We start from the raw sequence: 12,057 nt of genomic DNA, 5'->3' as shown, positions 1-12,057 counted from the left end.
CACCACAGACATCAGCATCTCCAGGCCGCCTGCTCCCTGCAGGGTCCCGTTCCTGGAGTCTGAAGCTGACTCCCTGGGCCGGCTGGGATCACGGCGCCTCCCTGACACCATCTGTCTCCCACCCACCGGGCTCAGGTCAGCCCCAGAGGAGCCACACAACCTGAGGGTGAGACGGGGGTGCTTCCCCAGGGGAAAATCGAGGTGCTGGCTCCCTGTCAGAGGAAAGGCAAGGGAGTGGGCGTGAGGCGGGCAGAACAATTTATGTCCACTCCAGAGGTTCTGCCCCCGCCCCAGCAGGGTGCAACATTCAGGTCAGGCTTGAGACCCAGGAAATGGTTCAGGGTGTGGGTGAAAGAGCCCACCGTCCTCGGATGCACATCCTGCCTGTCCACGCCCACCCTCTGCTCTTCTGACCGCTGTCCGCTGCTGCCCCTCCTTTCCCCTCCCCCAGCGCAGGGGCCTGGCACTGGTCCAGCTCGGAAGAGTATTGAAATTCAAATGTGGCTGTCGGCCACCTTGCTCTGGTTACAGAATCAGCCAGACTGCCGCCTTGGGCCACTGCCATCCCCACCGCCCCAGTCAGCACCGAGGGGGACTGGGGTGGTGCAGGAAGCCTTGGCGGCAGCCAACCCCAGAAGAAAACAGTGTCAGGTGGTTTCTAGAAATCGAAACTAGACTGAGCTTTCTGAAGCATTTCCTGAGACCAGCCCGACCACGCTCTGTACTGGAAGGGTTTGCTGGGTTGAAGAGCGGTCTGTAGAGGGATCCTGCAGGCGGGAGGCTATAGGACAGCCATCAGTAGTTGTCTCGGGCAGGTAAGCTTGTGCCTGTTGCTCTCAGGTGGGTGTCCCTCTCTCTACACCATGTAATCTCATGGGGGCCAAGTCTCCCTGCTTGTACCCAGATGGGGATCTGGTGCTTCTCCTGAGTCCAGGGACCATCACTGCAGCTCCCATGTCCAAAGGGTCTCTGTGTACGGTTGGGCAGGTTGTTCACTGGCACACAAGGACACCAGCCCAAGGGGCAAGCAGGCTCGGGATTCAGCCAAGGTGCTCTCTCTGATCAGTGCTTTTCAGCCCAGGCTAAACCTGCCCAAAGGAAGAGCACCTTTCTCCAGTCTGCATAAACTCTGTCCCACTTCCCAAATGAGTCAGGCAAAAACGGGTGACATTCGCATACCACGTGCCAAGCGCTTAAATGGCCACTTGTCTGGGGCCTTGAGTTCCTGTTTCAGGATGAGCAAAGCTGGTGGCTGCCACTGTCTGGGGAGTGCAGAGGGTGGCCAGCCATCCCCGTGTGCCTGGGACCTAGGGCATGTCCCAGGACACAGGAGTTCCCGTGCTAAAGCAGGGACAGGTCCCAGTGCACTGGGCGGTTGGTCATCCTAGCCCCTTGGCCATCTGCTGAGGTCAGTGTAATGAAGAGAGGGCACCCCCACACACAAACACACCACCCACGACTCCCCAGCTGTGTGAGCCGAGCCGGCTACCCCTTCACTTGTAAGGTGGGATCAACACAGCATTTCTCAGGCTCGTGGTCAGGATCCCACGAGCCAGTGGTGTGAGCGGTCCTGGCCCAGGGATGCCATTCAATGACGGTTAACAGGCCTTCGTGCCTGGGAGCCCCCGGGGGTCTGGTTAACGCAGTCCCGGGGTGCCGCCCCGAGGTCACCAGGCCCTGACTTGAGGGGCAGCCACAAGAGAGGCCACATCTCTGCTCTCTGGGCCCCGGGGGTGAGTGTTGGTGTTGCAGTGACCACCCCTTGTGTGGACAGGAGGGGAGGGAGGCAAGTGAGGGGCAGGATGGGGGTGAAGGGGAAAAGTGAGCAGTGACAATTAAACGGAGCCAAGAAGTCCAGGCAAAAGTGGGGAGACCTGGGTCCCCCCTGCCTGCCTGCCCAGGGCTGGCTGTGTGACCTTGGTGGTCCCCCGCCTCTTCGAGCCTCTGCTCCTTGGGGACACTGACCTCAGAGGTCCTCGCATCCTGTGCCCCTCCCCGCAGCCTCTCCCCACCCACACCCGGCTGCACAGTCAGGGGCCTGGGCCTCAGCCCTGACCCCTGTCCCCCCGGCCCGACGCGCCCAGCCCAAGCTCTCTCACTGCTGGCTGTCCCTCTGTCACTCCTGCCCGGATTTCTGGGGCCTCCTCCTGCTGCGTCCCCCTGCCCAGCTCTTGCCGCCCCCTCCCTCCCTGGGCTCACTTGGTCCAGAACCCACCCACAGAATGTTCTCCGTCTGCTGCAGACCTCAGGGCACCCCCTCAGGGCTCCATTGACTGAAGACAAAGCCCCATCCTGAGCAGGGCTCCCCAGGCCCTCCCAATATGGGCCCTGCACACCCTGCCTTCTCCCTCCCCACCCTCCCCACCCATCCCCCCCACAGCCACGCCAGGCCTAGCTTTCTGAGATGGGCTCCTGTTCCCATTGTCCTCGCTGCCCAGAGACCCCCCTTCCTCTGGGCAGGTCTTCCTCGTCCTCGGAGGACCACCTTCAGATGAGGTGAGGGGCCCCCGCCAGGCGCTCCCCAGGCTCCCGGCTCTGAGGGTGCAGGCCCTGCACCCGCCGGCCGCCCTCCGTGAGCAGGGTCCGAAGGCTGGGTGGACACGCTGGCCCTGGTGCCGCGGGCTGTCCAGCTCCGCCGTCTCACTCGGCTGCCTCCTTTCGCTGCAGGACAGGGGCTCCCAGGCAAGGCCATGGCCCCCCTGCGGCTCCTGTGGATGTGGCTGCTGGTCGCGGGGATTCACGGTGAGCGGGGCCCCGGAGATCTGGAAAGCAGCGTCTGTGAAGCTGCCGCTCCCTTGCTCTGCGGGGTCAGCCCCCTCTTTGCAGAGAATCAGGGCAATGTTCTGCCCGGTGCCTGGGTGACGGGAGTCAGCCCGGGGCTTCTCTCCTGCTTGAAGCCCCGGGTGTCCCAAGTCATGGCTTGTATATTTTGGTGGGGGGATGCCAAGGGAGTCACCATTTCATCCGGTGGGAACCAGAGGGGCCTGGCAGGAGGGGCCCACAGATTGGCCCAACCCTGGGGGACACGAGGCCAGTGCCCTTTGGACACAGTCAGATTCCAGAGTCCTGGACGGCTGTCCTCACCCTTCACACTTCGAGACCCTTCCTCATCCTGGTGACCCCACAGAGGCCTGTTGCTCCCCCATCTGAGAAGTGCCCTTTGACACGGCACCCAGCTCCTGCCTGACCCTGTCGGCTCCGGCGGGGGCTGAGGTGGGGCTGGGCAGGGGAGGTCAGCGGGCCGAGTCCCAGAAGAACAGGTGTAGGGCCGGGACCCCGCTTCCTCTCCTTGCCTGGCACACTCTGCCTGAGTTCCGGGGCGCCCTGGGCCTGCTTGCCCCCCACGTTCCCACACGCCCCTTCCAGCAGTCCTCACTGTGGTGCCCGGGCTGCACCCCAAGCCCCAGACACCCTCAGCGGGGTCAGTGTGGGCCTCTGCCCCGTCTCCCATTCTTTCCTTGGGGTCCTGCCACCCTACTCTCAGGTGGCATCGGGCACCCCTCTGCCCCTCCTCTATCAATAAAGGGTTCAGACCTCAGAGACAAGAAAGGTGGAGTCTACCCTCACTGTGTGTATGGGGGGCGGTCTATGTGTACTTGCCACTCCTCCCCGGGGGGTGATCCCCTCGAGGATGGATGGAGTCTTCAAAGCTAAGGATCCAGGGGTCACCCCCTACTGGGGAGAACTTTACTGCCCCCGTGAAAGCACATGACCCCCGAGGAGGGTGGGGCGGCCATGCTGCTGCCCTGGGAGGGAGGCCCAGCACGCGGCTTTCATCCTTGCTGACCTCTGCTCTCCCTCGGGAGCTTGCAGGCGTGAAAGACGGTGACATGCGGCTGGCCGACGGGGACACCGCCAACGAGGGCCGCGTGGAGATCTACTACAGCGGCCAGTGGGGGACGGTGTGTGACAACCTGTGGGACCTGACAGATGCCAGCGTTGTCTGCCGAGCCCTGGGCTTCGAGAATGCCACCAAGGCTCTGGGCGGAGCCACCTTCGGGCCAGGTAACCTGCGAGTCCCCAGGACCTCCAAAGCTGGACGCGCTGCTAAGTAACCAGGCCCAGGAAGGGATCGTACCTAAGGTGGGCAAATGGCGTTCCCACCAGCTCGGTGCCGGCAGAGGTTTCAAAGAGGCCGAAGCCCCGCGCTGGCTGAGCGCTGGCGGCCCGGCGCGCACGCAGGCTTGGCCGGCGGCCGTGTCCTCCAGCAAAGTGGCTCCACTCCGGGCAATTTACCTTCTTGAAACAGTTTCCCCCCAAAAGAAAAGTCTGTGTGCAGTGCCTGTGATTCAAAAAAAGGGAAATCATCCAAATATTCAGAGACAGGGGTAGACGCCTAAATTGCAGTATAATAATTTGATATCTACGAGGCAGACAGACCTTGTGAGAACAAGGCTAGTTCATGGTATGACGTTACAAGAGCCCCGAGAGCCCCAGCTCCCCCTCCAGGCTCTGTCATCCTTGCTGTGCCACCAGGAAGGGGCCCCATCATGCTGGACGAGGTGCAGTGCACAGGGACAGAGCCCTCGCTGGCCAACTGCTCATCCCTGGGCTGGATGAAGAGCAACTGTAGACATGACGAGGACGCCAGCGTGATCTGCACCAACGGTGAGCGGGGGCGGGGGGGTGTGCCCCATCCTGAGCCCCAGGGCCCTCCCTGTACCCCCGCCCAAGAGCTGCCACGGAGACCCAAGCCGGGCATCCAAGGGACGGTGGTCACGTCGGCTCCCCACCCCTCCACGCGGATCACACACCTCCCCGTGCAAAGGTTCGCAGGTGGTGCCTACTTTCCAGGAGGGGCAGGAAAGGCCCAGTTCCCACCACCTCACAGCAACAGATCTCCACTTCCTTACCGCCCCCCCCCCCCCCGACCGGAGCCACTCAGAAATGCTCCATTTAACCCGATTCTCGGGCAATGAGCCACATTCCGAATACAGGCACACCTCGGAGATATCTCAGGTTCGGTTCCAAACCACTGAAAGCGAGTATCACGGTAAAGCGAGTCACAGGAATTTTTGAGTTTCCCAGTGCCTGTAAAAGTTATGTTTACACTATACTGTAGTCTACTGAGTGTGCAATAGTATTATGTCTAAAGAAACAATGTACATACTAAAATATTGAATCACTATGTTGTACACCTGAAATTAATATATTGTAAACCAACTATACTTCAATTAAATAAATAAGCAAGCACACTTAGTTGGAAGCAGAGCTAGAACTGGAACAAAGATTTTCTGACCCTAGTCCAGAGTCCTAGGTCACTCCTGCAAGAGAGAAAGCAGCTGTCACCGGATGCAGGCTCCTGGCCCAGCAGCGCCCCCTCCCTGTGATGGGGGGAGGTGCGGGGAGACTGACACCCGTGCTCAGCTGTACACGGGCAAGGCCTTGTCGCATTAAGAAAGGATTGAAGCTGAAGAGTTTCAGATAAAATAAATACGCATATTTTCTCTCTTTTTTTGTAGAGAACAAATTTAAAGACTAGCCAGTTCTAAATATAATAGATCGATGGCATAAAATCAGTGAACCAGAAAAGCTATCGATGAAAAAACACTCTACACACCTTAATTTTTAAAAGAATAATGTACATACCTTAATTAAACAATACTTTATTGCTAAAAAATGCTAACCACCATCTGAGCCTTCAGCAAGTCATAATCTTTTTCCAATAGTAACATCAAAGGTGACTGAGAATTACCAAAATGTGACACAGAGACGCAAAGTGAGCAAATGCCGTTGGGGGAAAAAAAAAATGGTGTAGCTCAAGGCACAGTTGCGACAACTTTCAGTTTCAGAGAAACGCGGCATCTGTGAAGCCCATTAAAACGAGGTGCCTCTGCACCCTGTGTCTACACGCTGCAGGCTTATCTCTCGAAACGCCAGCCTTTTGTTTCTGCTGGTTCGCATTCCAAAACATATTATAGCACACCCCCCGAACCCGGGCTTAGACAGCGTGCTGAACGTGCTTTAGACATTTCTTGGGGGCAGAAAGGCCTGATTGCAAACAGCCCCAGCCCTGCCCTCTCCCCAACGCCATCAGACATTCTAAATGGACCGAGGCTGCCCCGCAGTTTTGAGTCCTCGGGTCCCAGTTTTATCTCGTCTCTCATGACCACTTGTCCTTCTCCCTGGGCTCGCACAGGGAGCGCGGGAGCACGTGCAGGAGACACCTGGGCTGTGGGGCCGGGGTGCAAAGCAGGAAGCAGCCCTGACCTGGTGGGGAGCCCCGGGGTGAGAGTAAAGGAGAGTCTGGGGTGCAGGGAGGAATGGGGGGGCTGAACCTACCTGGTTTAATTGTCAGAATTGATTCAAACCTGTTTGTGGCAAAGAAAAAACAGATGGAATTTAGTTCCCTGCTAAGCTTTGGGAGGGGCCAGGAGAGGCGGTGCATCACCCCCAAACCACCCTGGGGGCTTCAAGTAGCTTCTCTAGGCTTCGGTCCCCTGAAGGAGGCTGCTAAGAACCTCAAAACTCTAAATAGTGTTGCCATTAAACCCTCCCTCTTCAGACCAAACCAGGCAGGAGGTTTGGGTTTTAGAAGGTCATATCTGGGTGAGTGATTGATTGGGATGGGGCCCCAGGCTCTGGGAGTCAGCGCCTCCGAAACACCCACCTGGATGTGCTGTCAGAATTTGGAGGAGGCAGATGAGCTAAGTAGGGGTGTTTGACGGAGCGGGGGCTCTGGGCCACGGAGGGCAACAGCATCCTGTCTTCCAGGGCTGTTCTTTCCTTGCCTCCCCAGGAGCCTTTCTGAGTAGATAAGGCAGGAGCGGGGCCACGATTTAAGGGAAGAAACTGACTCCAGGGAGCAAAAGTGTTTTCAGGTCACAAAGGAAGTGAGTGCCAGGGCCCCTCCTAACACGGCACGTTCCCTTCTACCTCTTAGAAACCAGAGGCATCTACACCTTCGACCTGTCCAGCGAGCTCCCCGCAGCTCTAGAGCAGATCTTTGAGAGCCAAAAGGGCTGTGACCTGTTCATCAGGGTGAAGACGAAGGAGGAGGGCGAGCTGGGCATCTGTGCCCACAAGCTGATCCTGTCCACCAACCCCGAGGCACACGGCCTGTGGAAGGAGCCGAGCAGCAGGGTCACCATGGAGGTGGATACCGAGTGTGTGCCTGTCGTCAGAGACTTTATCAAGTGAGTGTCCTTGGGGCCAGGGGCTGGGGACTGGGCAGCATCCCCTCCAAGGCAAACCGCAGGGACGAGGGATGCGGCACCGACGGCAGCCATGCTTGGGTGAACACACTTGTTCACACTTGTGTGCACACACACTCACACATTCACACATTTGCCTTCACAGCCATGCACCCTCACGTTCACACGCACATTCTTATGCATTCTTTCTGCAGGGGCTGTGAGAGATGGGGCAGCACACACACACACGCACACGCACACCCACACACACACACACACACACACGCAGACACACACACGCACCCCTGTCTCTCAGGTGTCGTAAAAGCATCCAAAAAACAACCATCAAAGGATTCTCCCTCTTCTCACCTGACTGATCTGCTCACTCAAAAAATTTTTTTAAAAACCGAATCCAAATCTGTTGCTGGAGAAAAGTGGGGGGAAGCCCTCAGGCGAGGCCGCCCAGGCCTCGGGTCTAACCAGTGGGCCGGCCATGCTCAGGAGCCCGTCTCCCAGCTGAGAGTGGGCCCCGAGGGGCGGCCCCTTCCCCCAGACCGCCCTGCTGGGGGCCACTCTGTCCCCACCCGAGGGGCCTCCCGGGGGGCTGGTGTTCTGTGAGCATCGACTTGAAAAAAGAACCACGTCTATGAAAGCTGTTCTCTCTCGTGACCCAAAGCTGTAGGTAGCTGAAAGTGACATTTAAGAGAAAACAACAAATGGCAGTGAAAACAGATTAAAGTGGCTTCTTATCAGCCAAGGACAATATAAGAACCTGGCAGCCATCCTGTGCCCCTCCTAGCGGGACTGGTATCTGTAATGCGTTTGCGCCTGTCCCCAGCTTCCCGGCCCCAGCTGGAGTCACCGCCCTCGGTCAGAGTGTGATTTTCTGGACTGTCTGGCCATGTGCTCCGGCTCTCTCTCCCTGTCTCTCCCTGTCCCTTTCTGTCTCCCTGTGTCTCTCTCTGTCTCTGTCTCTCCCTCCCTCTCTCTCTCTTCCTTTCTCTCTGCCCCTGTCTCTCTCCCTCCCCTGAGGCAGAGAGGCTGCAGTGAGCCCCGTCCAGGCCCCAGAAGGCCTCAGAGGACCCCTGCTCACTGCGGCTGCCCCGCACGCTCCCCTTCCCTCTTCCCAGTGTTCCCCACGCGGCAACTGCTGTTCAGAGCCTTCTGTCAGTAATCCGGCTTCTCACCAGTTTCTGGGGTCTCTGGGGGTCACTAACATCCCAGGGCCTTTGGTCTTTTTTCTACCTTTCAGGATGTTTTCTTCCCTGATGGTGGCGCAGGGCCGAAGGGCTGATTGCGACCCCCTGTCCCCAGCCACTCGGGTGCCCGCCTGAAGCTGAGGGTGGCCAGTGTGCCCAGACCGGGGAGAGCCAGCCAGGCTGGGGCGTCACCGGGTGGGAGCTGCACAGCTCCCAGCGGCTGGGAACCATCCCTCTCTGGCCCCAAAGCGGGATTAAGAGGTGGTGACGGAGACACTCTGTGGTTTCCTTGCTCCCTTTGTCAATGGCCATCTGCGGGGCCCTTGGTGGCACTCCTTGCCTATGAGAGAGGCAGTGCCTCGTCCGCTGTCCGGGTGCTGCCCAGGGCGGAGGTTCCTGGGCTCAGGCCACCACCAGGCGGATACACAGCTATGGGCGACGGGCCAGAGGGTGCAGATGCCCTTTTTTGCCCCAGAGTTCACGGTCATCAGCAGGATCACGTGATGTGTTGAGCGCATGAGGGCAGAGAGGGTGGGAGGAGGGCGGGCCCACCTCTGCCACCGGCACTGGACACTGTGGCGCCCCAGCTCTGCTCTGGGCGCCCCCAGCTCAATGTTCAGGTGACAGGGTGGCCACCAGGTCCGCTGCTCCCTGGAAGGCTCAGCGTTCGAGAGAAGCCATGGGGAGAGTTTGGCTCTTCCCAAAGCAGGACCCCACTCACCATGTCCCAGGAGACAGCAGCCACAGCCTATCGTTTCCCCTCCCAGCAGGCTCCCTCCGCACACATCTTCACGCAGCAAAGGGCTTCCTGGTGGCTCACTGAGTTACATGGCAGATGGCACAGACTGGGTGCCGCCCGCGGGGCTCACGGCTGGTGGGGAAGGAAGATAGGAAGTGGCCAGCGGCGATGCCTATGTCACGGGAACACCTGACAGGTGCTGGGGTCAGAGGGGCGCCTACGGGCATCCAGTGGGGCCCCGAAGGGGTCTGGCCAGGTGCGTGACGGTGGGAAGGGAAGGGCAGGGCAACGCTGATGCCCGGGATGGCCGGCAGGCCCTGGCGCCCATGGTCCGGCCCGTGAGGACGATGGTGATGGTGGAGGAGGTGGTGGGACCACCTCCCTCACGGATGAGGATGAAGCAACATCCTCAAAGAGCCTGGGATCCGCCCACACCTGGCTCTAAGCAAACGGGAGCTTGGAATGTGCGTTGACCCAGGAGATAAATCAGGGGGTTCTGAATGCCCCTTGAAATAGCTAGCACCGCGGTGTCAGCGGTCAATAGCTCACGTGCACCAGGGCACACCTGCTGTCCTGCGGGGAAGGAGTATCACCAGGCATCAGCCCTTGTCTCCCCGCAGGTACCTCTACTCCCGGAGGATCGACGTCTCTCTGTCGTCGGTGAAGTGCTTGCATAAGCTCGCCTCTGCCTCCGGGGCCAAGCAGCTGCAGAGCTACTGCGGACACCTCTTTGCCATCCTCCTCCCCCAGGACCCCTCTTTCCGGACGGCCCTGGACCTCTATGCCTATGCCCTGGCCACCCGGGACCCCGTGCTGGAGGAGATCTGCGTGCAGTTCCTGGCCTGGAACTTCGGGGCCCTGACGCAGGCCGAGGCCTGGCCGAGCGTCCCCACGGCCGTGCTCCGAGACCTGCTCTCCAGGAATGAGCTGGTCACTCCCAGCGAGCTGGCCGTGCTGCTGGCCTTGGATGAATGGAGCCAGGAGAGGCGCATCTCCCGCAGGGAGGTGGAGGGCTTGGTGGAGAGGGTGCGGTTCCCCATGATACCGCCCAGCGACCTCTTCACCCTGCAGTTTAACCTGTCCCTGTACTGGAGTCACGAGGCGCTGTTCCAGAAGAAGATGCTGCAGGCCCTGGAGTTCCACACCGTGCCCTTCGAGCTGCTGGCTCAGTACAGGGGCCTGAACCTCACCGAGGACACCTACCAGCCCCGGCTTTACACCTCGCCCACCTGGAGCACCTCCGTGACGGGTTCCAGTTACAACCCCTACCGGTCCTTCCAGACGCCCCAGCACCCCAGCTTCCTCTTCCAGGCCAGCTCAGTCTCCTGGTCTTTAGTCTACCTCCCCACCGTCCAGAGCTGCTGGAACTACGGGTTCTCGTGCTCCTCTGACGACCCCCCCCTCCTGGCCCTCTCCAAGTCTAGCTACTCCAATCCCACCATCGGTTATGAAAACAAGGCCCTGATGCTCTGTGGGAGAAACTTCGTGGCGGATGTCACCAACTTCGAGGGCTGGAAGGCCCTGATCCCCAGCGCCCTGGGCACCAACAGCTCCAGGAGTGCTTCCTTCTTCCCCTGCCCGGCAGGGTCCTTCAGCAGCTTCCAAGTCGTCATCCGTCCCTTCTACCTGACCAACTCCACGGGTGTGGACTAGACCCGAGGCTGGGGGAGCCAGGGTGGCAGGAGCACCCGGAGGCGGGGCACCTCCCATCCTTCACCTCCTCTCTGCAACCATCTCCAACCACCAGCCACCAGATGGCCCCCCCCCGCTTCCGTTGATCTCTCTGAGCTTAAAGAAATTACTGGAAGGTTTCAACTACTGCAGTCCACAAACCGAGAGCTCCCACTTCCCACTGCCCGCCCAGCTGGTTTGTCGGGAAGCAACAAGATATGAACAAGGAGCTGTCGGGTCTCCTCCCCTGCCTATCACTGTGCCCTCTGCTGTCCCTTATCTGAGATCATTAAAATTGCACTGTGGGGGCTTCCCTGGTGGCGCAGTGGTTGAGAATCTGCCTGCTAATTCAGGGCACACGTGTTCGAGCCCTGGTCCGGGAGGATCCCACATGCCGCAGAGCAACTAAGCCTGTGAGCCACAGCTACTGAGCCTGCACGCCTAGAGCCTGTGCTCCGCAACAAGAGAAGCCACAGCAATGAGAAGCCCAGGCACCGCAACAAAGAGTAGCCCCCGCTTGCCGCAACTGGAGAAAGCCTGTGCACAGCAACGAAGACCCAACGCAGCCAAAAATAAATAAATAAATTTATTTTAAAAAAAAATGCACTGTGGTTCCCAAGTTCTCTTGTTCATGCAGAAAGAGTTGTTGAGTCCACTGGGTGTTCGGACATTGGGTGTGCTGGGCCCTGGGGTCCAGTGAATGAGCAGACCCAGTCCTTTCCGTGTGAAGCTGCAGTCTTGTGGGTGAGACAGGCGATCACAAGTAAAACACTTGGGGTAAATACAAGCTGGAATAACAGGTGATGGAAACCAGAGGGTGGCAGGGGGAGGCAGGGGCTGGAGCTACCTTAGTGGATCTCAGTGGAGAAATGAAGAGTGCGGGCCAGCAGATGTGGGGGAAATGGGAGGAGGGTGTGTTCCAGGTAGAAGGAACAGCACGTGCTTGGAATCTTTTCTCCATCAATCCTTGCACATGTGCACAGGGATGGGGGCAGAGATTCTCATCTCAGCATTGTTTGTAAAATGGGAATTTGCAAAGAACCTTAAAAGGCCACCAACAGAGTGCTTGACCACAAATAAAAGACACCCACCATGGGGTAGTCAGGCAGAAGAAGGATATACTAGAAGGATACTGGAAGACCCACAGAATCCAGGCCAAGGCGGGGGGACCGGGCCTGGGGTTCCGTGGGTTCTGGGCGCTGGAGGCTGCCCCTACCGGAGCAGGGCAGGAATTCTAACCTCTCCCCGCTTCTTTGTGATGCACACTCCAGGCACCTGGCCCCAGTGGAAGCATCTGGCTGGCCAGGCTCAGGCC

At 59.1% G+C, this 12,057-nt stretch overlaps 1 protein-coding gene across 1 annotated transcript; it reads left to right on the top strand.

Annotated features, from left to right (window-relative positions):
- The first annotated feature begins 646 nt into the window (after positions 1-646).
- LGALS3BP (galectin 3 binding protein) lies at positions 647-11,314 on the top strand. Its single transcript, XM_082861329.1, has 6 exons — positions 647-815; positions 2,668-2,742; positions 3,814-4,005; positions 4,477-4,608; positions 6,884-7,136; positions 9,692-11,314. The coding sequence occupies exons 2-6, from the start codon at positions 2,691-2,693 to the stop codon at positions 10,722-10,724; spliced, it is 1,662 nt and encodes a 553-aa protein (XP_082717455.1). The 5' UTR covers positions 647-815; positions 2,668-2,690; the 3' UTR covers positions 10,725-11,314.
- Positions 11,315-12,057: the final 743 nt, after the last annotated feature.

Source organism: Leucopleurus acutus (assembly GCF_964270905.1).
Source record: "Leucopleurus acutus genome assembly, chromosome: 19".
In the NCBI taxonomy this organism is placed as follows: Eukaryota; Metazoa; Chordata; class Mammalia; order Artiodactyla; family Delphinidae; genus Leucopleurus; species Leucopleurus acutus.
The sequence above is the reverse complement of the archived record's forward strand: the minus strand, read 5'-3'. Positions and strand labels throughout refer to the sequence as shown.

What these genes read in the sequence shown, in the direction of transcription:
- LGALS3BP (XM_082861329.1), top strand. Translation starts at nt 2,691, where the DNA reads ATGGCCCCCCTGCGGCTCCTGTGGATGTGGCTGCTGGTCGCGGGGATT. An exon ending in CGGAGCCACCTTCGGGCCAG is followed by an intron (nt 4,006 to 4,476) that starts GTAACCTGCGAG and finishes CTGTGCCACCAG; the next exon opens with GAAGGGGCCCCATCATGCTG. An exon ending in CAGCGTGATCTGCACCAACG is followed by an intron (nt 4,609 to 6,883) that starts GTGAGCGGGGGC and finishes TCTACCTCTTAG; the next exon opens with AAACCAGAGGCATCTACACC.